At 43.6% G+C, this 25,196-nt stretch overlaps 1 protein-coding gene across 1 annotated transcript in view; it reads right to left on the bottom strand.

Moving 5' to 3' along the window:
- The window catches only part of Fhod3 (formin homology 2 domain containing 3), a 416,588-nt gene that overhangs the window by 133,394 nt on the left and 257,998 nt on the right, over nt 1-25,196 (bottom strand). Inside the window, exons 7-9 of the mRNA XM_028774845.1 lie at nt 12,517-12,628; nt 7,180-7,274; nt 150-293 (exon numbers count right to left, since the gene is read on the bottom strand). Coding sequence (XP_028630678.1) covers nt 150-293; nt 7,180-7,274; nt 12,517-12,628 — 351 coding nt within the window. The remainder of the gene's footprint in view (nt 1-149; nt 294-7,179; nt 7,275-12,516; nt 12,629-25,196) is intronic.

Genomic DNA, 25,196 nt, shown 5'->3' with positions numbered 1-25,196 from the left:
ATCCAAATAAAAGTTTACATTTCTAGAAATTTCCCCCATGGTGTGAGAGCCCCTGTACCACACTTAAAACCCTGGTCTGTAGGGTATGTGATTCACCCTTTGACCTTTGCTGATGCTGTGGATAACTTAGAAATAGAACATTCTGTTACCTCATAGATATTAAACTGCTCCAACAAGTCCAGGTCCGTCCCTTTCTTGTTCAAGTGCCTTTGGGACACAGCAGCGATACCCAGCTCCTCCAGGCAGTCTACTACATCATAGAAGGTGTCTTGATCTGGCAATCCTGCCAGTGTCTACAAGAGAAGAACCAGAAATGTCACAAGGCAATGGAGACATGTTTGTGTGGTAGCTGGTGGCCTCAGATAAAACCCACAATAGAACAAGGCACAAGACAGATTCATTCAATGAGGATATCTCCTGAGTAAGAGCAGCATGAACACTGGACTCTTGTCCCTGAGTTACAGTGCTGTAGGAGCCCCTGCAATCTAGTGAGGGCTACATACTCCTGTGGGTGAGTTATTACATTCATGATTAAGCTAGCTGCGGAAAAGCAGATAGTCTTCCATAGTGAGTAATTCCTTTAAAAGAGGGCATAGGTCTCCCCTGAGCTCAGACTGGTTTGGAAGAAAGAGCAAGACACAAGAAGTTGAAGCGCTGTATAGAGAAGAATTTAGCAGACATCCACAAAAGGCTGCCAGAGTCCGTCCTGGTCAGCAGCTTGATTGCAGCCTTGTGAGCCTCTGAGTAGACAACCCAGTAAGGATTTGTCTGGACTCCTAGCCCTTGGGAACTGTGAGACGATAAATGTACATTGCTCCACGAAGCTAAGCTTGTGGGGTCTGTCATATGCCAATGGAAATTTAATATACTGCTAGATTTGAAATTCCTGTTAGAATCAATATAATAGTGAGAATTTCAATTTAATGATTCTCTTCCATTAAAGTTCAGCAAAGCCTCTCTTTAGTTCTTGAAACTTTGTGAAACAAGGAATTTCAAATCATCTACCAAGAGCCAAGAAGATAAGTTAACTGGGGTAGGATAACCAGATTTTGCTCTGAGTTTTACATCTCCTAAAGGGAGAATGCTATTGCAGCCATGTCCTGCTCAGAACAGAAGGAGCCTTGGGAGTTACTGCTAGCCTCATGTTACATGTGAGGAAGATGAAGACTCAGAGATGACCAGAAATATTTGAAGACTGGAGTGAAGACCCATTCAGAGCCCCAGCTCAGTCTCCACATGCTCTTCCATTCTACACAGGTTATTCCAGCCTGGACTGCCAGATACTGCTCTAAGTCCCTATTAATTCCACTGCCTTTGTACTTCTAAGAAGACCACTTATATTTCACATTTATTTTCAACACATTAGCTTGCCATGTTGCCATGGACCAACCCTTGTATAGGGATCACCTCACAACCCCAATTTCACGGACAACTTCTATCAACAGTAGAAAGAATGTTTTTGTTTATATGGTAAATAATGGCCTTTAGCTTTTTATGCTGGTTAAGGGGACACAACTCATGTAGCTGAGGTCAGAGACATGATCATCTTCATCACTCAGGAGACCCCAAAAGGACACCTCATAAGAGGTCATGACTTGAAAGCTACAAGAGGCACTCACACATGTGGACAGATGTGGCAGCACACTCTGTGCCTTCTATAAAGAAAGTCAACTGGGCTTTACCTGAGGACTAGCAATAACTAAGATGCTGCCACCACTACATCAGCACCATACCCTCCCTACCCAGCATGCCCTCACAGACTTTATTACCACCACAATCTCACTCTTTGGGTTCTATAAAAACTCTAACATTTAGTAAATGTCAAAGAGGGGGTGGTGATGCTAGGCAGGAGCATGGAGGATAACTGAACACACTCAAAATGCCTACTGACTACTGAGGAGGCAACTGGAGGAAGGCAGGCTAGTTGGACTAAAAACTTCCTCCACAGAGGTGTAGGGCTGCCCTCGACTTAAAGAATCTCCAATCTCCTTGACTTCACTCTCTCCCTACACACTCTTCTTCCTTTTTACTCACCTAGCTCCCATAACTAGAGTCAACAGTGAGTGTGTGTGTGTGTGTGTGTGTGTGTGTGTGTGTGTGTGTGTCGGTCTGTCTGTCTGTCTGTCTGTCTGTCTGTCTGTGTCTATGTCTACATAGGCCAGAGGATTTTTGGGTCCGATGCTTTCCTCAAAGTCTTTCCAACTTAACCTTTGAAATAGGATCTCTCACTGAGCTTGAGGCGCACTAATTCAGCTAGGCTAGCTGGCCAATGGGCTTCAGGGGTCCACCTCTCTCACCATCATCAACCTGCTCTATGTGGGTATAAGGGAACCCACACAAGTCCTCCTGCCCTTGTGGCTGGCACACTACTGATAGAACCATCTCCCCATTCCTACAGATTCTTTTTTTACATAAAACCCCAGGAGGCTAAGCTAAACCTCTATAGCTAACTCCCTTGTCACCTAGGGTCAGTTGTTAAATAACTAAAGAGTCATCCCTCTACAATAAGCAGACTTGAAGGCCTTTGCCTAGTAAAAGGCCCCAAATTGAAGTTGCCAGTAGCCATTTTTAGTTCCACCATGAAAAACTTGAGTTTGAGCCGAGCCTGTGGCCCTCCAGTTTCATGCAGGCTGTAGTAGGATTGTGGCATTTCCCCCTGTGCAGAAAGGTCCCACATCCCAGACACATAGTCACCTTTTCCAGACTGTTGCTCTAATATGCTCAGCTACCTCCACCTCATTCCCACCTGGGCGTCTCTCAGTTCCACTGCCATGCTCATTGTTAAGACACCTACATCTGGCACAGACCATGGCACTGCCAGAAGTTCCCGTCACCAAGAGTTTCCTGAGGCTGTAGAAGCCCCACAGCTGCCTTACATCTGGCATTCCTCACCTCTGTTTTCTTTCAGACTTTGTCTTGCCAGGATCTGTCACTAACAATTCTTTACTGGCATTCATCAGAGACCAAACTCGGTCTTCAAGAAAATGTGTCTCTCTTTAGGTTTTCAGAGATAACCTGAGGGTAAAACCATCATGCAGGATAAAACCAGTGTGGTAAAGCCCGTGTTCCCAATGTCACCTGCCCTCAGTGTCACCTGTGGAAGTCAAGAGCCATTACCCTTAACTCTTTCCATGAGCAAATAGATAAGTTAGAGACCCCCAGTTTTCCTTAAAAGATATATGAGGTACATGTGCAGTACAATCATATACACCCCCAAAAGGGGGTGAGTTATTAACACACACAGCAACACAACTGAGTCACACAAGCTTTTCAGAGAGAAGGAAGCCAGCACTAAAGGGTTACATTCTACAAGGTTCCACCCTGAAAAGACAAGATTGTAGTAGTGTATAGAAGATTAGTGGATGTTGAAGATTTTGAAAAAGGAGTGACGATGTCTATAAAAGAACTTGCTACATAGCTGAAGGGAAAGATCCATTTTAATGTATAAAGCAATAAAAGCAAATGTTTAAAAAACAGTCATCTGCTTAGCCTGAATCCCATGTGATTAACTATACCAAGGCCCTAACAAAGCAGTACCTCTTCCCAGAGCTCCCTGGAGTCCTATGCTAACCCTCCCCATCCACCTCATCTCATTCTGAGGCGACCAGTGCATGGATCCCATTCCAAGCAAAGGGCTCTACCTAGGAGAATTTCAATATGGCAGAGGAGGGTGCAGTTTGACTTTAGCATCTTTTTTCCCTCAATTCTTTCCAAGACATGGGTAGGAATGTAGAAAGGTAGAGGGTTTGCTTGATGTCTCTGGTAAAAACAAAAACCAAAACCAAAAACCAAAAAACAAAAAACAAAAAACAAAACACCCCCTCACACACACACACACACACACACACACACACACACTGGTCTCGAACCCAAGGCAGGCTAGGGTTTGCTGCCTTTGTTTTATGAAGGAAATGTCAGTTTTTAAATTCCATGTTGTTATGCCACCATTTATTTTGTTGAAATTGATTCTGGTTAGAAACCAACCAACTTGCAATATAATTTCTCAGCGTTCAGAATATGTATCCCCTCCCCACTTACAGTCACATTTCAGTTTGCTACTCTGTTTGGTAGCTTGGTGCATCTGACTCATTGGGGACATAAACGTGACTCTAATTCAATAAAGCAAAATGAACTCTGTGTGGCAGTGGTCTGTGGACTTTTCCAGGAACAGTTGTATCTGGAATGACCTCTCCCAGGACCTTCTTGTTTGTAAAGAAATGTCCTAGTTTGCTTTTCTGATGCTGTGATAAAACGCTGACCAAAAGTAACTTAGGGGCTAAATGGCCCTATGTGGCTTACACCTCCAGGTCAATCTCTGGGGGAAATCTGGGACAGGAACGCAGACAGAAAATGAAGCGGAAACCACAAAGGAATCCTGTTTGTTAGGCTGTTCTCTGACTTATGTTCAGTGATTTTGGGGTCCATAGCCTAGATTCAATTGGCTAGGGATGGTGCTGTCCACAGTGGGCTGGGCCCTCCCATATCAATGACTCATCAAGACTATTCCCTCACAGACATGATCACAGCCAATTTGATCAAGGAACATTTCATTTGAGTTTTCCTATTCCTAGGTGACTCTAGAATGTGTCAAACTGATAGTAAAACTAGTCCGGACAGACATGGATAAGGTATGTTAGGAGTTCCTGGGGGAGGGGGGAAAAGCTGTGTCGACATGAACTGATGGGCTTATTAGAACTGTAGTGATCTGGAGGGGTTGAGATGTTACAAGTCTCGAGGCTGATTACCCTATCTTGGCTAGCCTTAGCTCCCTCAAGTATCCATTTCTTGCCCACCTCTGGCTCAGAACTAATAGACAGACTAATAGACAAAAGCTAATAGACAAAAAATTTTTTACATCTATTAATACATCCCTAACTTACACCAACTCAAAATCTAAGAGTGTCTTCAAACAACATCTGAGAACGTTAGAAACCCTTCCCCCACCTTGCTGTAACCGTCTCTCTGATATGTAACCACCTCTCTGATATTCCCATCAATATACTTTAAACTTGAGTTGGTTGATGACTTTGTTTTAAAAAACTATAAAATTTCATGAAGCTGTTTCCACCTGAGAACATACAATGAGAATTCACCTAAATCTGTGTTTAGGCTAACCACAGTCACTCAAATTTGGCTCTAGAATAAACTCTTATTCCTTGTAAGGTAAGAACTGTCCTTTTGTGTACAGCAAGATTGCCAGAGAAGAAGGAGCAAGAGAGGAGTCTCTGGTCTGTGCCACACCATGTCCAGCAGAGTGTGAGCTTTGCCAGTGACTGGCCACAGAATACCACATGCTGCTGTAGTATGGAAAGTGGCCATAGTCTCTGCCAATGAAAAAGAGAAAGTCGCAGGGTACAACAATGAGCAAGATGGACTGCTCATTTTCTGTTCTACAGAGCAAGGTTATTGACTGAAAAGGACAGCAGAGAGATAAGCATCATCTTCAAAAACCAACAAAAACACGTTTCAAATCACATGGCAAGGTAAACTGATGAAGCAGCTTAAAAATAAAGCATTCAAAACATGACTGCTTCCTGTCATAACTAACAGTTATCCCTGAACTCAGCAGCAAACACTTAATTTAAAAAGTAAATATCAGGGTTGGAGAGATGTCATACAGTTTAGAGCACTGCCTGGGTTCAATTCTCAGTACCCACATGGCAGCTCACAGACATCTGTGAATCCAGTGTCAGGGAACAACTTTTCTAGTCTCTGTGGGCATCAGGAATACACATGCTCAACAGACAGGCATACATGCAGAAAAAAAAAAACTCCCATAAAACAAAAATAAATCTTAAGAAGAAAGAACAATGCAAAGAAAAACAACAAAACAAATGCAAGGGGGCCAGAGAGATTGTTCAGCCCTTGCTTATCTTCCAGAGGACCCAAGTTCAGTTCCCAGCACTCCCATCAGATTGCTTACAACTGCCTATATCCAGCTGCAGGGGTATGCTGCCCCCTTCTGGCCTCTGAGAGTACCTGCTCACAAATGTGCATACATACACAGACACAGTTAAGAATAAATAAATCTAGAGGAGGAGGAGGAAGAGGAGGGGGAGGAGGAGGAGTGCAGATGTAACAAGCAGGTGTTATAGCTCACACCTGTCATCTTAACACTCAGGAAACAGAGGCAGGAGCATCACTGTGAGTTCAAGGACAGCCTGCTGCTCTACACATTGAGTTCTAGCCAAGACTACATAGAGGAGACACTGTTTGGTCAATACAAATATGTCTTCACTTCGTTAAGAGAAGCAAGTCTCCAGTTATATTCCAGCAAAGGATTCTGGAACCTTCCAAGGCCTTTCTCCTCATCACTGTAGTTGCTCCTGTAGAGTCACAGTCAACAGTTTAAAGACAATCCTTAGAGTGGGTGACAATGATGTTGGAATGTAGAGTGTGACAATCTGAATGAAGGGACATTAGGATTATGACAGCCTGTTAAAGGTCACCATGGACTTCTGAGAACGTCAAGAGAGTGCAACTGTCCTACAAGATGATGACCAGAGAGGGATATGATAGAAGCAACAAGATGTGAGGCCCTGACAACATAAAGAAGATGGGATCTGTCTCCAGGGTCCGCACCTCTGCCCAAGGCTCAGAATTCAACAAGCAAGAAACCTTGTGTCTTCCTGACTTGTGAATAATTTCTTCCAAGTCAAGGTGCTGATTCTAAAGGGTCATTACGGTGAGCCTTGGTATGAAATGTCCTCCTATTATTCCTATTATTGCTTTCCAGCCACCAAGCTCATGAGGAACAATTTACATCTCCACAGCTGCTGTAACTAGCTACCAAGAGCTAGGTGTCTTAACAAGTCAGAACCTTACGATCTGAAATTAAGGTGTCAGCAGGGCTATGTTTTCTATCCAGCTTCACAGTGTGATCCTTCATTGACTAGTTGGTTGTTAGCCAACATTGGTCCTTGCTGGCCCACATATGCAGTATCTTAACCTTTGCCTCTGTTTTCATGTGGCTGTTTTCCCTGGCTGTGTTCACACTGTCTTCCCCCGACCCCTCTTTTCCTCTTTTCCTCTTGTTATAGCATCAATCATATCTGATTAAAGTTTGCCCTAATGACTGAGCTACATTAGCAAAGACCAGCTTCATATGTACTGGAGTTTAAGGCTTCAACCCCTATTTTTTGATGGTGAGGGCACAATCTAGAACACACATTAACCAACCTTGTTCACTAGAGTCATTGCATAAACCAACAACTCCGTGTCAACTCCATCCTTTTCCTCCAAGATTTCCATGATGTTGGACCAGGGTTTGACACCTACAAGTAAAGCAAAGATCATTAGGGAGAGTAATTCAATGACACACATTATTCCAATCACACTAAAGTTTCACCAAGGATTCCTGCCCTGGGATGGAGACTGTCTTTTAGTCATTGCATGTATAAGTGTGGACGCATCTATAAGCCCGTGCTATCCTCCGATCCTCCAATCAATGTACTATCCTGTCTCATATTCATTATTAGTACCCAAAACCATTTGCTTGAGAAGTCTAATTTATATTAGTTATATAATTTTAAATTCTGTTCATGTACACATTTTTGGGAGGCAGACTTGCACTGATTGGGAAAACCTTTCATAAGTACTTGCTGAAAGTTCACCAGAACACACTGAACAAGGTGTGGAGACCTTTATTTACCCTATTAGTTCCAAGCAGTAACAGTGGCACAGCTTTCTAGCAAACATCTAGGATAGACGAATACTATCTCTAATCTATCAGGGTACAGATATTGTTTGGGCATCAGCCAGGCACAGAGACTGGTAGATAACTACCCTCAATGGGTTTAGAATCTAATGGAGTATCTAGGTGAAAGCTCAAATACAGACACCAGCAGAGAGCCAGCATCTGAGAAGTAGGAATATTTATAGCTAATGCTATAATCACAGCAAGGGAGATGCGGTGTGGATGGCTGTGAAAGGTTTGGGGCAAAAGATTCCTCCTTTTCAAGTGAGCCCAGCTACGGAAGGCTCATGAGCTGGTCTCTCCAGCCTCTAGAAGAGAGCTAGTAAACATTTCACATTCAAGACCACCAAGTCAAGTGGAAGGTCAAAAAGGAGGAAACAATCTTTGTCACAGTTCCACGCCTGAGATAAATATTAGGAGTGATGGAAGCCCTGGTTTACCCTTCGGTTGGTGGGCTGGAATGTGAACCTTTCTCTGTGTGATTCCTCTATAAATTATCTCAAAAGGATATCACTTGTTTTTGCTTGATAAAGTAAATTCACAAAGAGCCTAAGTGCAGCAGTTTCCAAATGCTGGTCCTTGGTTGGGTTGGGACAGAGCTGATCTTGGCCTTGAGATAAACATTTCCCAAAGGCAGAGTCAGTATCACTTGTGTTCATCTCTGCACTTGCAGTTCAATGCATGCACGATAGCACAGGGTCAGTAAAATGCCTGAGAACGGTAATGCTTTCTGAGAGAGCGTTTAGGATATGAGGATGTAACGGCTTTACAAGAGTGACAGGGAAGATGCACATGGTGAGAAAGAAAGAGGTCAGAAGGACTGAAGAGTAGGCTTCCTATAAGACATGACACACAGAGATTAATCCCGCACACAGGTATGACATCTCTCCCAACGAGCGACCCTGGTCTCATCCTTTAGCTGATTTATCCAGCCACTTTTAACCAAGTGATCTCCCACTTGCCTTTTTAACCTCTGAACACACAGACATGCTCTCTCTCCTACTACCTACTGAATTGTCTCCTGATATTTATCATCAATCTCCTTTGCAGTAAGCACCAGGGTTTAGTTCTTCAAGCAACCAACGAAGACAGCTAACCTTAGTCTCACTGTCCCAAGGAGTTCAGGAAGTGCCTGCTTGTGTTTCTAACGGGGCACCAATCTCAAGGAATATAGAGTTCCCAACAGATGGCTAAAGAAAGAACAATGCTAGGGAGAATTCACTGAAGCATTGTGTCTGGAAGAAAACGCTGCAGCCAATAGTGTCTAATTTTTCTGGTGTTTCTGGTCTCAGAACTACTTCCTCATTGTTTACTTTGAATCCAACATGACTTGTAAGGCCTAAGGAAGGCAAATCCAACCAACAGAGTGAGGTAGCATAGAGAGAAGGAAAGAACCTCACTCTTATACACATGCATGTGTACACACACACACACACACACACACTTTCTCATACTAGCCCCCAAAGTAAAAGTATAACAAACTAGGCCAAATGAGGCATTTAAAATGTTCAGATATTCATATATATTAATTACTACCTACAATGGACTTTTTGTTAGTATGTTTTGCAGTATTGAGGATTGAACTCAGGGCCTCAGCATATCAGCCAGGCAATCTGCCACTGAGCTACACTACTGACTGAGCCCTGATGATGGACTTTGCTTTCTTTCTAGGCTCTCTAAGTAGCCCACTCTAGGCCCATGTTACAGAATGAGCCCTTCTTGTAAACTCATAGGTGGCCATCCATGCTTTATAAACATAAAGCCACTAAGGGAACCTGTTCTTGAACTGCTTTAGTTGATAATGATTTTTTGAAGGCTTTTAATTTATTTTGTTAGCTTTATTTGCTGCTTCCTCAATTCTGAGGTTTTCCCTTTTTAAAAAAAAAAAGAAAGAAAGAAAGAAAGAAAGAAAGAAAGAAAGAAAGAAAGAAAGACAACTGTCCCCAATTTCTCATGCTTGTCATTCCTGCCAAGAAATGAGTTTGAAGCTTCCCTGTGGAGCAGAATTTATGGGTTCTCTGCACATGTGCCCATGTGGACACGCTCAGCTCCCCTTCAGCCATCCCCGGCACATAGGCTGTGCTCCAGCCCAGTTGAGAGGAAGCTGGAGACTGCTCTAAAACCTGCTGCTGGAAACACCTGGAATTCATGTTGCTCTCTGCGGAACAGCATGACACATTTGTATGTTTAATTCCTTCACAGAATCCTAGGACAACTTTACTAGCAGTAAACCAAGATGACGTTATATGTGTGCATTACAAAACTTACAGCCAAGACCACACATGTCCGTGAAGGAGCATGCTATTGAGCCACACATGATTTCTCTGAGCTTTTCATTAGTGATATGCCTTTGTTTGCAGCTCTTCATGTTTAGTGGCTGGCAGATGACAGCACTTGCCAAAAGTTGAAGAAATTTTATAGGCAAGATTTACCAAGCTGAGAAAACAATCTATGGGAATTTTTTTTTTTTTACTAATTGAGAAAAGATGGCCATCATTTTGTCTTGTTGGACAGACTTAGGATAGCAGAGGCCTCAGGCTGGGACTGTGGAATGAAGCTTGGATGTGGGAAACAAAGCCCTAGGTTCATCTGAGGGTTATTTCCCCCTCCAAAACACACCCTGGATGCAGTAGACTCCAGAGACGGATGCTAGACCCTACTGAACAAGGCCAAAGGAAAATCTCAAAGCCATGAGAAGGATATTCCTGTATCATGGTCACATGGCAAGTGCCCTTGAGTTACCCAACATTTAAGAGAGGCTAACAAAAACTCACCCATTGTCCTAGAGTAACTAGGACAGATGTCAAAGCTAGTGACATCCAGCAAGGATAAATCAAGGGAATCACCATGTTCTCAAATACCCACCATTTGCTTCAGGTTCAAACAACCTGGTTCTGAGGAAGTCAGACAAAGTTTCTTAGCCACTGGTTGTCCTTATTCAGGACTGTTAGTTGGCTTTATAATCTGTTCATAGTTTCTATCTGGTAGCAGATGGCAACCACAGTAGAGGGAAAGTGGGTGTGGTCTGGGACCCACCTTCAGACTCCAGCCTCTGACCCTGCCTCAGGCTCTGCCATCTTTATGTACTCCTTCTGACAGATCAGGAGTTGCTTCTAGGCTGGATTGACCATGCCAGGCCTGGCATCTGCCTGAGCATTCAGAGCAAAAGTGTAGGTGCCCAGTTCATAGTCCTGGGTAGCTTTTGTAAACTCAGTTTTCCTTCAAAGAAACCAGGAAGCTACTGTTTTTCACTGATACTGAATGGGTATCAGAAGGGAATCTTGAACAATGTTGGGTCAGACATAACTAGTTGGGATAAAGACTGCAACTTAGAGCTCTCTTTGTCCTAACAGCCACACCTAGCTTGGTTTGTCCATAAATGCACATGACTTGGGTAGGAATACACCAACGTGTTGTGTAGCGTACCTGCCTGTTGATAGCAAAAGGGATTTGGGATCATCTGTAGACTGGGTTTTCTAACTATTGCAATCATGAAAAAGAAAAAAATCTATTCAACTTTTTCTTACTTATTTGAGTCTTTGTTGGTAGGGTAATGAAGGCAACCAGGTCCTCCTAGGGAGGAAAATGAGCAAGAAATGAAACAGGTACTCCAGCATTTCAGCTAAAGGCTTTCCTCATGCCACTACAGACCACAGCATGATTCGCACTAATGCAGCTACAGCCTCTACCTTCTTCTCTTTTTTCTTCTCAAGACATGCCCTTTCTAGGTAGCTATGATGGTTTGTATATGGCCGATCCAGGAAGTGGCGCTATTAGAGATGTGGCCCTGTTGGAGTAGGTGTGGACTTGGTGTAGGTTTGTCACTGTGGGTATGGGCTTTAAGACTCTCATCCTAGCTGCCTGGAAGCAAGTATTCTGCCAGGCTGCTGCCATGTTCCTACCTTGATAATAATGGACTGAATCTTTGAACCTGTAAACCAACCCCAGTGAAATGTTGTCCTTAGAAGAGTTGCCTTGGTCATGGTGTCTGTTCACAGCAGTAAAACCCTAAGACAGTAGCCTAGACTAACTTCAAACTCATGGTGCTCCTGCTTCAGCCTCCTCAGTGCTGAGATCATGTGTGGTACAGGCCAATCCACTCTTTTCTACCTGTGTGTAGCATGGCTATCTACTCAGGACAGCTGAGCACTGAAACAGTAAGATGGGAGACAGAGACACCTCCTACGAGTGGGGCATACTCAAGTCAACAGATGACAACATAGCAGTGAGAAAGGTTGTTTAGGAGCTCTGTGAACTCGTGAGATAGGAAAAGGTGTTGCAGAGGAGGAGAGAGATGGCATGGTAAGTGGTCCCTTACTCAGAAAGGCTCAGATGTTTTCAAGCTGTAGGCACTAGGGACAAGCTGACAGGGTTAGATGGAATGATGAATAATTGTCCTTCAGGGTGGTGGATATAGCAGGTCAAGAAATGCTGAGACCCCAGAGTTAGCCAGTGCATGGGCAGAGGGAAGAAGGGCAGCATGCTCAAGGAGTATCTATGGGTCAGTGTGACACAGGGCAAAGAAGAGAAGATGGTACATGAGGTGATTTAAACTGGATTGACAGAATAGGTGCTCTGTGTGGTTTCAGTGGCAGAGGCAAAGGACAATGGTCTGACATGTCCTGGCTAAGTCGACACGTGCATTTTCTTCATTGTCATGTCCTATTCCAGACATAATCTCTATACCTACCACTCTAGATCCTTCACAGAGATGTCTCCACATGTAGTTATGGAGATGCTTCCAATAACTCACCAGAAGATAGGAAGCCTCTCTGTCTAAGACACTGGGACCTTGTTGCCCCAGAGCAGAGACTGCTCACCTCTTTTGGTGTCAACAGCAGAAACAGCCTGGATGAGAAGTGGTGCATTGGACTCAGAATACTCCACGAAGACCAGCAGAAGCTTCAGAGCTGTCTTCACCACCAGGCGGAACTGGAGAAAAGATAAAACATCACCCAGAAGCACAGGTAGCCCCGCCCACTTGAATGCATTATCCCCATCACCCACAGCCAACACCCAGTGATCCAGCAATCCTGGAGCTCCTCTCAGGGATCACCAGATTGTGTCACTAGTTCCTCATTTACCCTTTGTTAGATACCTCAGCAGACAGGGGTTAGTGCTCCTCAGCTGTGAAGAGCACACTGAGCATGATTACACTGCTAGTGATCAGTGGAAACAGAAATTCAAACCCAAGGCATTTGACCCCAGAATTCATATTCAGCTTGCAACAAAGTAAGACAGTACATGCTGAGCTGGGAACTTCATTTGATCCCAATGACAACAGTCACAGTTTTTATTTTTCCAGTGAGGAAGCAGGCACAACATGTCAAATGTCTTGTTCTAGGCCACAAGTGCTAGCAAGCTGGAATAAGCAAGAACTTGTGCCAACTCCCCAGTACTTAAAACCAGGCATAACAGGCTGCCTGGGGCCTTGGAACTCACAGATTCTGGACCCACAGCTCAGCATTTGTGAGGAGCTCAAAATTTGCCAGCTCAGAATCTTTTTTTCTCACAGTAGAACTCACCCTCAGAGAAGCCATGAACTACTCACTCAATGGACGTTAGCATGCCTTCCTAACTCCAGGTCCTTCAGTCCTGAGAGGTGCTAGGTCAGTTTCCCAACCTCCCAGGAGATGCTACAATCTCTCCCTCAAAACCTCCCTGCCCTTTATCCCATTTTCTTCCAAGAATCTCTTCCTCAAGAAACACACACACACACACACCCCTACATACCTACTTCCTGGAGTCTGTTCAAATGATACACTTCAGAACACCAAGCCAACTATCACTTCTCAAACCCATATGTATTCTTCTAAGTAGAAAGGGATTCAATTGCATGTTTTTCTCCAAGGCCAAGAACTACCTTTGAAGCACAGTGGACTTAGAGGTGTCTGCTAGCTGGGCTGATCTATCAGTCAATGTCAGGTTAAACAATGTGCCATTTCTCCCACCATAAGCCCTCATATTGTCGAAAACTAGCTCCTACTCCTTTATTTGCTCTGCTCCAAGAGGGTGACCCAGGGACTCTGTGAGGCATGTACCCACACATCAGTTTCTGGGGAGTAGACAAAACAAAGAAGGTGAGAAGACCCAGGGAGGAAACTGCACTGTACAGCTCACAGGAGTCAGTCAGTCTTCCTCATCATCTTGATTTATTTGGTTCAGACTCATCTAGAGACCAAGGGAAAGTTCTGGGTGTGTCTGTGAGAGGGTTGCAGAGAGGATTAACTTTTGGGGAAAGAACCCACCCTGAATATAGATAGCACTGTCCCATGGGCTGGACGACTGGATGGAAGAAAAGAGGGAGAAAGAAGAAAGCAAGCTGAATGTTAGCATTCCCTCTCTACTTCCTGGTCCATGGGCGTGTAAGGAAACTATTTGTAGCTTCAGCTCTGATCAGCACAGACCAAGGTGGTCTTATCTGCCATTCTTTAGATTGTATTATCTTAAGCTAGAAGTCAAAACCAACCCTCTCCCCCCCCACCACCACCAAACTACACCTGTTCGGTATTTACTTTGTCAAAGTAAAAAGAAAGAACCAGATCAAGAGGGGGCATTTTAAAACACCACTGGCTCCAAGTCCTTTCTTTTCCAAGGTCATTCCATGCTTTTGCCCCAAGCTCTTTCTCTGATTCCACCCTTTACCTAGATAATTAGCTGTCTTGTCCTTGGTCCCACTCTTTACTGAGAAAAAACTCTCCCAAGACTTATTGCAGCTCATGCATCCACTTCCTCACTTCCCAATGACTTCCTGTGATCATTAATCCAGATGTCAATTTCTCAGGATTCAGAATCTCTACTGAGACAAACTTCCCAGCACATGTGTGAGGGATTTTCCAGACTGGGTCACTTTCCTGCTAAAGTGTGAGCCAAAAGAAACCCTTCTTCCCCAAGTTCATCTTTTCCGAGTTTGTTCTACCAACTAAACAAGCCACTACTGCACTCTCCAACACAGCATGATAGGAACTTGACTTTATCTCCACTATTTAACTCAGCTATCCAGATCCATGGTGGCCTGTGTGCTATCAAATATAATGGTCACTTCATGAATTTCACTCAACCCTCAATAGCACATGACAGCCAATTGCTCTCTCTCAGAACAGGGCAGCTAGTCTCCTGAGTGGTGACTCCTTTGCTTGCTCCTTTCAGGGTGTTCAGTAGGGCTTTATGAAGACCTAAGACTGCCTGGGCAGTCTTTCTTTCTCTTTCCATACACCTTCTAGGCAAGTTTATCCTATCCTTGGGTTTTAAAATTCGTCTAAGATTGACTGTTAAATGTTTGTTATTTTCCAGGTCCTGACTTGACTCCTGGGCCATGCTATCTTACAGCCTTAGCATCTCTCGGATGCTACCCCTTAGGTATTCCAAATGCCACTAGCAACCAGGGCTGTTCCTGAAACAGCCCTCACACTGTGACAGCCAAACTCAGGGCAGTTAGTGGAGTTACCTTTACTTGTCTCACACTGCTTTAGAATTCATGTGAGGTAGAGCTTTCCTGAAGACATACCCATCTCCCTCGCCACCCAGGGCCATCATGATAGCACCCTGACATGCACTCTGTAGCTTACTGCCAACTTGAAAACTTCTCTCCAGCCCTTTTACTGCCTGAGACCAGCACTACAGGCCTGGATTTCCCTTTCTTAAGCCTAAGAAATGCCACTTGTGAAAAACAGCTTCATAAGAAGGAGCCCCTTGTCAATGACCATATCACAGAGCCTCTTTACATCCTGCTCATGACTGAGCTAGCTTCATAGGCACCTCCCCAAGCCATGGGAAATTGGAGCCCATGAATGACTGACAGGCATTAATACATATCCACAACCATCCTCCCCATAATCCAGTACCAGGAGTCACATCTAGATTCTTTTTAGCACCACTGAGTGCAAATGCTAAAGGATTAGCTGTTTTATGGCATCATTTGGGAAACAATGACAAGGAAGAGCACCTGCTGCTCAGCAGTAACACCATTTAAAGCAGAGTCTTTTAGTCATGATTTGTGGATTTTCCTACAAGGCTCCTACAGACATAGAGACTGGACACACATTTGGTGACTGTGCCTAGGAACACAAACTACTTCTACATGATTCCTGTGAACAGGAGAAGCCACTGAGCCAGTTCTACATGTGAAGGTGGCATATCTTCACTGAGCTTCTCCTTCCAGCCCATCAGGGTGGCATAGAACAGGTCAGAGCCCCAAGCCACACTAAGCCAGGCAGAAGTTGGACTGAGGTCAAGAAGTCCCCAGGCCTCCCCATTCCATCCAAACCCTCTAGAGTTCCTAACTCCTAATTCTAGTCTACTAGCCAGTCTCACTATCTCTCCTTCTTTCCTGTCTAGGAAGAGGTTAAATTCCACAGCATTTTCTCAACAAGTACAAGGTTTTGCAGGGGGTGGCAGTCTAGAGGAATGAACTGTGTTTTGTATGTTTAAAGCTGGAGAAATGCCTCCAAGTAAATACAAACCCAGCAAGTCCAGGCTTGGTGGCTTTCTCTGGAGGTAGAATATCATTATGTGGTTCCTGGGAACGAACCTGGCAGTTGCCCAGGGTGTGCCCCCATGAGGCTAGTTCTAGCAGAGCCCTCTTTGTCAGCCCCATAGAATCCTTCTGAGCCTCTGTCCTTGACTTTTATGGTCCCTGGCAGCCAGGATACCTAAGAAATGCCCCCCTCCTGATGGAGATTCCTCTTTTCTAGAGAAGAAAGTCTTCCTTTTGCATTCTGTCCTCTGCTGTGCTGGAAAGCCTCTGTTTGGGGTTCTTTGGGCACCATCATTTTATTTTATTTTTTAAAAATTCCTAAGCATGATTTCTATGTTTAGAAGCTCTGTGACATTAGCTTCCACTGAGGTTATGTTTGTTTCTCTCGGAAGCTTTACTATGCCAATGAATAGCAAGCATGTTAGATAATTAAAGTGCTTTGGAGGCAAGAGCACTGGAACGTTAATTTGGGGTAAATTCCTGATTCTAATTAAAAGCATGTCACAACTCATCCTCAGATGCATCCAGGGCTCCTACTCAGAAATTCCACATTACCAGTATTGTGAAAACCTAAAAGTGGGGAGGGGACACTACTTCTAAGTAACTCCATAGTAGCCTTCACTTATTCAATAGTTACTCTCTAAGTGAAGCAGCCTGCACAGAAGCCACATACTCCATCCTCCAAGTCCAGAACACTGCCTTTTCCAAAGCTCTTGAAATCCCATTCTTGCTCCTAAGAGGCTAGCTCAGTGTTTTCATAGCATGCATGGGGTGTTTGGCTTGATTCCCAAATTCACAAAATCCAATCTCATTTGAGACATATTTGCATAGGAACTGCAATTAAGAGTCCTAGCATACTGAGACCAGGCAAACAAGGGAGTCCGGCTTAAATGAGTATAGGAAGGAGCATTCCAAACAGGGAGGGCTGAGAGCAAACTGCAAGGATGTCAGAGCATATAGCACTGCATAGTCAGACTCTGATGGCTTCTCAGACACGTCATACCCTCAAAGTATCCTTCCAACCTCAAATGTCTGATTTTCAGTTCAGACTGTAGCCCCTTCTATCCTAACACAAAAAGTTTCACTACAATACATCAAGTACCCAGCAACCTGACTCCCCTGTGAGAAGAATTGGGAAGTTCTCACGAAGCATGTGACACCATGGAATGGTTAGTTCAGCAGTCATGAAGCAGGCAAGCAGGTGATATGGTATCATGGGCTGAGCTTCAGTGACTCAAAATCAAATGGGCTGAGGAGGAGGGGCACCTGGCTGCAGGAGGTCTTGCCTGCCTGAGGCAAGACCTTTAGAGAAGGAACTATAAACCTGGATGGGTGGACTGGCTGGCCATGTTTGAGTCCCTGCCAATCCACAAGTCTTTGCTTTCACTTCCAACAGTGTTGAGAGCCCATTTGGATACCTAGCACCCTCTGAGAGTATAACACAGGTCTGGTCATGCTTCAAGGACATGCCCCACTGTCTTCTAGGAGAGGATACATACCAGCTTGCCCCACACAGAGAGCAGCACCCATAAGAAGAGCAATGGTGTTCTAGGAGGTCAGTTCTATCACTGTGATGACAGTCGGGGAAGCTCAGAGCTGGGACCAACTAGCCCAGCCACCTCTTGTCCGCAGTGGAACAGCAGAGCTGTAGAAAGGCTGAGAGGCCCCTGTCCACATCAGCACCACCACTGGACAAAGCACCCAGGCTCCCGGCTCTGCCTTTGGACTTTGTTACCTATATTTTATTTACATTTTAAGAATTCTAGTTGAACTCTGTCCACTATAACAAAGAAAATTATGAGGGCCTTTGTTGCTTCTTTGTAAATAGCATCTTATGCCTTCTGGGCTGGCCTCAAATTCCCTCTAGAGGTAAAGCAGTGTTGAACCACTAACCCTCCTGCTCCCACCTGCTGGGATTATAGGTACACATCACCTCACTTGGACTTTTTTATAACATATTTTTAAAAATTAAACTATAATTTCAAATGTTTCTCTATTTTTCCTTTTCTTCCCTCCAGCAACTCCATGTGACCCCCCACTTTGCTCTTTCTCAAATTTCATGACCTCTTTTATATTGTCACATAGTTGTATGTGAATGAGTGTGTATATGTGCATGTGTGTGTGTGCATGTATGTTATATGTCACATTCCTAACACACACACACACACAAACACACACACACACACACACAACCTTCCCAATCCATATAATGTTACTTGAATGAAGATGATTTCAGGGTTGACCACTTGGTATTGGAATACCAACTGGGGGTTGTTCCCTGGGGAAGACTATTCTGCCTGCTTTCAACATTCTCTAGTAGCTTGCAGTTCTTAGTGAAGGGTTGAGGCCCCTTGAGATTTCCCCTTCCATATTAGCATGCCTTTTAGTGTTCAGGTCTTGTTTAGGCAACCATGTACCAGAGGAATAGGGAGTTTACTATCAGATTTTGTCTCCTAAAAAAAATGCCAGAGAAGCTATACCCATAAAATTACACTCAGTTTTATGTGATGCTGAGGCTCAAACTTAGAGCTTTACAGGCACTACAGGTACTAGGCAAGCACTCTATCAACTGAGCTACAATTCCTAGCCCTAAAAAATGATGTTAATACGGTTTGTATTATTCTAAAACATATATCTAAGCAGGACTCTGTGATAGTCCCTTTGCATGAAAAGCGTGCAGAGACCAGGAATGCTCAGTCACCGTACTTCATGAACACTGAGCGCATTTGCAGCATGGTTGGATGGAGCTCTTCTCCAGTGCACTCAATAGTTTGCACTCTGTGTTCCTAGTCAACATAAAATAGACTCTGACGGGCCTTTCTGAAAGCCAACATGCCCGTTAAATAACCAAGAATGGAGCCTCCACACCCCACACATATGCTGGACTCCAATGTTGGTTTCAGAGAAGATTGAGAGGGGTTATCACCAGGTTGGTATCACCATTGTGCTTTACTGGGCTTTGATTTTCCTAGTGAGCTTGCAGGGGGTGTCTAGGTTTTAGATAGAATGCAGCTACCAGAAGCCTGAGAGGAAAACAAGGCAGTTTCTTAAGACATTTAAACTAGAACTTCATGTGCATTTCACTGGACTTAAGGAAACAAAAACGATGCCAGGAACAGGTTAGATATGCTTCTCAGTAAGTACAAATCCAAGTATCCTAAAAGCTAGCAAACTTCCAACTTAAAACTCTTAAAAACCAACAATCATAAAGAGAAAACAATTTCCCAACCTTAGGACTTAAGTTATAGAAAGGATTAGGAAAACACACACGATTTTCTTTCATTTCCCATTAAAGTAGCATAGGTATGTGCTAAAAAAATGGATGTTCATCTTTTAGACTAGATTAGACACTGTAAGACAGTCTGATCTATACAGCTTTACCATATTGTTTATACATTTACCTATACTTTAGAACAGACTAGGTATCTGAAAAAATCAAACCAGATATGTTGGCTCATGCTTGTGATATCACCACTAGAGGCCAAGGCAGGAGGATCTCTGCTAAGTTTGAGGCCAACCTGGGTTATAAAATCAGTTCCAGATCAACCTAGTCTATAGAATGAGGCCTTGTTTCCTATTCCACAAAAAATTCCAGCCCTTTATTTATTCATCTTTAAGACCTCTTATTTAACATTTTGTTCAAATGCCACACACTCAAGTTGAGACTTTTGAAGCAAGCAGTTCAAATTAAGGCCTAAGGGCCTCCATAATTATTAAATGGTTCAACAAAAAAATGAGGCTCCAAAATCTTTCCCTTCTCGACCTCTAATAGACTGTCTGCAACATGATATGGGTAATTATCAGAAATAAATCACAGGCCCAAACATAGTACCTCAAGCACAGAATTCTGGGCACTGACCCACAATTCATAGGGAATAAAATGATCAGGGTTGGCACATGAGTCAGGACAGGAAGTCACCTGCACCAAGTCACTGTGCTACAGCCTTAGAGATTGACAGCTGCCTGCTTCTAACAGTGCAATCTATAGAAAGGAAGCCAACTCTGTGAACACAGGGGGTGGGGAACTGAGAAGGCCTTAAGGAACTAATCAGTAAATAAGAAATTTTGTGCAGTATAAAACAGAGGAAGCTGTCCAGAGATGATGAAGATAAAAACAAACCAACGAGTTACAAATCTTTATGATTAATTTAGGTGTTTACCTGGAGCTTTATTTGTGCAAGCAGCAGAAAATAACCACTTTGCTAAATTTTCCAGAAGATATTCAACATCATTATGAAGAGTCATTTAAAGGCCCAAGAGATGGCTCAACTACACAACATAATGACCTGGGTTTGACCCCTGGGACCCACATGATGGAAGGAAAGAAATGACATCTGTAAATTGTCCTCTGATCTGCACACATGAACATACATGTGGTATGAACATGTCCACACACTCACACACATTCATGCAAAATAAATAAAATGTGAAAAAATGAAAAGAGTCAATTAATAAAATAACATTAACTTGCTCCTTTACAGATGAGAAATGAATTCCAAAGCCTGGCAGGAACACGTCAGTCAAGGGGTGTCTTGTTACTGCTTGCAGAATGGAATACTCATTGAAGGAAGTCAACAAACTTGAATGCTTTTACAGGAAGCAGCATGCCCAGTTTGAGGTTCAAAATCCCATATTCTAGGAGGCTAAAATAACTTGTTGCCTGGCCAATTTCTATATGAAACCAAAGGAAACAGGTCAACCTGATTCTTGTTCTTAGCCAGGAAAGAGCCCCATCTTTCCTAATGGGTCAAAACATAAGCTTTGTGGAAATAGGATAGATAATATTTCCCAAGGAAAAGAACTTTTCTCTTACAAACAAGTAGTCCTGGATGCATGCCAGCAGACAGCAGGTAAGCCTGGCACAGTGAGTGTGCTGTCGGGAGAGCTTAGTTGCCAGGAGTCTCCATGAAGTGAGTGCACGCGCCAGGCAGAGAACTTCCCCAGGGGAAGGGAACTAACAGCATTGACAAAGGGAACTCCAGCCTTCAGGGCTTCTCCTGGGATGGCTCCCAGAATTCCCTGTCTCTGCTGCCCTGCAGACCCTTTACCATCCCAGAAGATGGAAACAATATTTTCATTGGGGGAAAGGGTACACTGGCTACTTGAGTTTCTACATTCTTTCAAATGTGTTCCCAGTGGTGACTCTTTCTCTAGCTGCTGGGACATGGCTGTGTTCTCTAGCTACAGGAGCAGAAGCATCAAGGTTCCATTCCTGCATTTACTCCTAGCTTTTATAGGAAAAATACATTTGCAAATGGTGAAGCAGCAAGACTAGCATATAGTGAAGCTTTTTTGAGAGTGGATGGAACCCAAATAACACTCCCTGAAGCCACAGAATAGACTAAAGGAGTGATACTCCTCTCACTGGTGCCTCTGCTGGCTGTCCCTCTAAGCCCTGGCCTCATCCTCAGGTCTCTGATATCTTCCAAAAGCAAGGGCTCGTGAAATCAAACATGTAACGGTGATGGGGAAGGGCTCAAATGGTAAAGTACTTGCTATGCAGGCATAGGGATCTGAGCTCAATCCCAAAATGTATGAAATAAAGGGGGTGTGGGGGTGTGGCTTGCACCACACCAGCATACATTACAAATACAGAGACAGATGCTGACAGCCAACGATTGGACTGAGTGAGCATGGGGACCCCAATGGAGGAGTTAGAGAAAGGACTGAAGGAGCTGAAGTGGTTTTTATAGCTCCAGCTGCATATGTAGCAGAGGATGGCCTTATCTAGCATCAATGGGAGGAGAGGTCCTTGGTCTTGGAAGGCTCGATCCCCCAATATAGGGTAATGCCAGGGCAGTAAGGTGGGAGTGGGTGGGTAGGTGGGTGGTGGAGCACCCTCATAGAAGCAGGGGGATGGGGGATGGGATAGGGGTTTTGTGGAAAGGAAACTGGGAAACGGGAATGACATTTGAAATGTAAATAAATAAAATATCCATTTTCTGAGTGTGCACAGGCAGAGGAGCCAGGGTTGTGCTCCACAGGGACACTGACTCTGTAACCACAATGTCATCCTGCCAATCGCACATGAATGCACTGGAGTAACACAGGGAGCTTTAGAAATCCCACCAACTTAATGGAATGTTGATAAATACAAAGTTCCAATGCAACATCACCCACTAAATAGGTTTTAATGATATTAAAATAGCTTTAAATATAGCATCCAATTAGAAGCCACTTGATTGACAACATGAGAAGCATGAAATAAACTTCCATGAATCACAGCTCAGTTATGCAAGAGTCATACAGGCATTAAATAATACTTTAAATATTACAGTGACACAGAAAATGTTTAGAATACATTTAGGGCTTACTATATAAGAAAAATTGTAAAGATAAATAGAAAGAAAAGTTTCAAAGTGAATCACCGTGATTAACTATGGTAATATTTCTGAGTAGTATTTTTGCTTGATTTTACTTTATAAAATTTCTACAGTTTAATACAAAGAGAACATTTTGCTCTTATAATCACCAAAAAGCTTTAAATGTTAGTTTTTATAATAATATCAAGATGTTGAGGACATCCATAAGCTTGTAGTTTTTCTTTAATCTATTGTCATTTACTTCATTATAAAAATTAACATTAGTCCAGCTATTAATGAAGCATTTATTAATTCAAGTCATTTTAAAGTCAATAAAAAACACAAACTCAAAATCTAGTACTGATTTAAGATAACAGGTACAGTTCAAGGAACTAACTGGTGTTCTGAGAATTTCTTTGGCAAGGCCACATAGAATTCAATGATCGAGCAGATTTCATTGTGTTAAATATGTTCACAATGTGTCTTTAAACATAAAATTTATAATTGGATTATTTTCCTACTTAGCTGCAGAGAGTTATCATTCTTAAATTGGCAGCAAGAAAATCTCCAAACTGAAGGCTGGGGAGATGGCTCAACAGGCAAGATGTTTGCCACATAACATGAAGACTTTGGAGCCTCAACCCTATGTAAAGGCTGAGTGGACATGGTGGTCCATCTGTAATCCCAGCATACAGGAGGCAGATGCCAGATATCCCCGAAGAAAGCTAGCTAGCCAGACTAGGCCAATTGATAAGTTCTGGGTTCAAGTGGGAGATTTCCTTAATAACACAAGGTAGAAATCAATCAAAGACACCCCAAATCATCCTCTCACCTCCCGCTCTGGCATGCTCACACATATATGTGCAAACCCATGTGAACAAGAATACAGATATATGCAAAAAAGAAAAAGGCACATGATCATTAAACATGTCACTGATACTGCGCCTGTCATGGAACTGGGAGAAGGGAAGAAAGAAAGTGGCTTGAACAGCAGAGGGGAGAACAATTTCCTCTACAGAGAAGAAAAGATGTCTGCAATGACCTAACGAAGACACGGGTTAGAGCCACCTTAGGAAGTAGCAAAACATGTTCACATGTGATGGTTTTCATAAGCTCTTGAAAGCCAAATGTAGCCACCACCACAGTGTGCAAGCCCTAGAAACTACAAGCACAAACACCAGCTGTAGGCAACTGTCTGGGAAACTGCTGCGTGCTCCTGGGCAGGTCAGAGTCAGAGCTCAGCCTGAGATAGGTCTCCTGCAGTGTAAAATCAGACATATCAGCAACTACCAAAAAGGGGATGGGGCATAGGAACTCTAAAAGATGACATCCTGAAGCTTTCTAAACTCACCACTGATCCCTCACAAAATGTCCCAGGAGATTTTCAAATGAATGCTTCAAGACAGAAGAGAACACCAGGCCCAGCAGTCTCAACAGAGCACATCTCAAAACTAGGATGTTGAGTGAACTTCTCAGAAAAAAAACAAAAAAGAGCTATTAACAAATGATGCTGGACACAGGGCCAGGAATAGTGTTCAGAATTCTACACATTTATGTCTGCTCGCAGACTATCTGCATTTTATAGATGAAAGATGACCCACGTGAAGGCTATATTGGACCCGAAAGCCCTAGCATGTGCTGGGAGATGCAGTGTATCTTGATTTTAGAAAGGCCTTCTGAAGACATTGGGAACAATGGGTTAATGGCCAGTGAGGCAGCTCCTGACTCACTCCACAGTGGCTCTAAAGCACCCCAGTCATCAGTGTTGTCGCAGAGTCTGTGCTGGTTGGTCCACACTCTCTCTCCCCCTGCAGCATTCTAGTCTATAATAAAGAGGCATAGCTTATTAAATTTATGTTATATAAAACTGGCACTAACCATTAAGATGATAAATGGCCAAGACAGAATTCACAATTATCTTGAGGCTGGAACTGTGGTCTGATCAACGAGGAAAATTGCAATGGCTTGCATTTAGATACACAACCATCAGTCACGGACATGCAGAAAGAAGAGCTGGCAGGCATGGTGTATGAGAAAAAGCCAGGGAAGTTTAATGGACTGCCAGGCCAATTTCAGCCAGCACCCAAGGCTGTTGCTAAAAGGCTCACTAAAGCAGAGATGGAATTTGTGGAAGAAAATATCATATCCCAGAAGGCTGCTATATACCTTCTACCAGCTGCAAAAAGACTCTGGTGACCAGTAGAATGAGGGACTAGTTACTGGGTCCCTGCGATCTAGAACAGAACATACACTGTAGCTTTGACAGACTTATAGAACAGCCACCTCTACAGTTTTAATTTTAAAATGTGCATGTGTGTGCATAGTCACTTGTACATGTACACATGTGTAGAATCAAGAGGACAACCTCACCCCTCACCTCTCAGGAGCCAATGCATCTTTACTTTTATTTTTTTCCTTTATTTTGCAAGAGGGTCTCTTATTGACCTAAAACTGACCAGGTAATCTAGGGTGGCTGTCCAGCGAGCCTAAAGGATCTCCCTATCTCTGTCTCCCCACTGCTGGAGTTATAAACATACCACCATACCTACCATGGTTTGTTGTTATTGTTTAATGTGGGTCCTGGAAAGCAACCTCAGGTCCTTGTGCATATCCATAAGTTCACTGATGGGTGGAGGTGGAGGTGGAGGTGGAGGTGGAGGTGGAGGTGGAGGTGGAGGTGGAGGTGGAGGTGGAGGTGGAGGTGGAGGTGGAGGTGGAGGTG

This window comes from Grammomys surdaster, unplaced genomic scaffold (assembly GCF_004785775.1).
Source record: "Grammomys surdaster isolate TR1022 unplaced genomic scaffold, NIH_TR_1.0 243, whole genome shotgun sequence".
In the NCBI taxonomy this organism is placed as follows: domain Eukaryota; kingdom Metazoa; phylum Chordata; class Mammalia; order Rodentia; family Muridae; genus Grammomys; species Grammomys surdaster.
The sequence above is the reverse complement of the archived record's forward strand: the minus strand, read 5'-3'. Positions and strand labels throughout refer to the sequence as shown.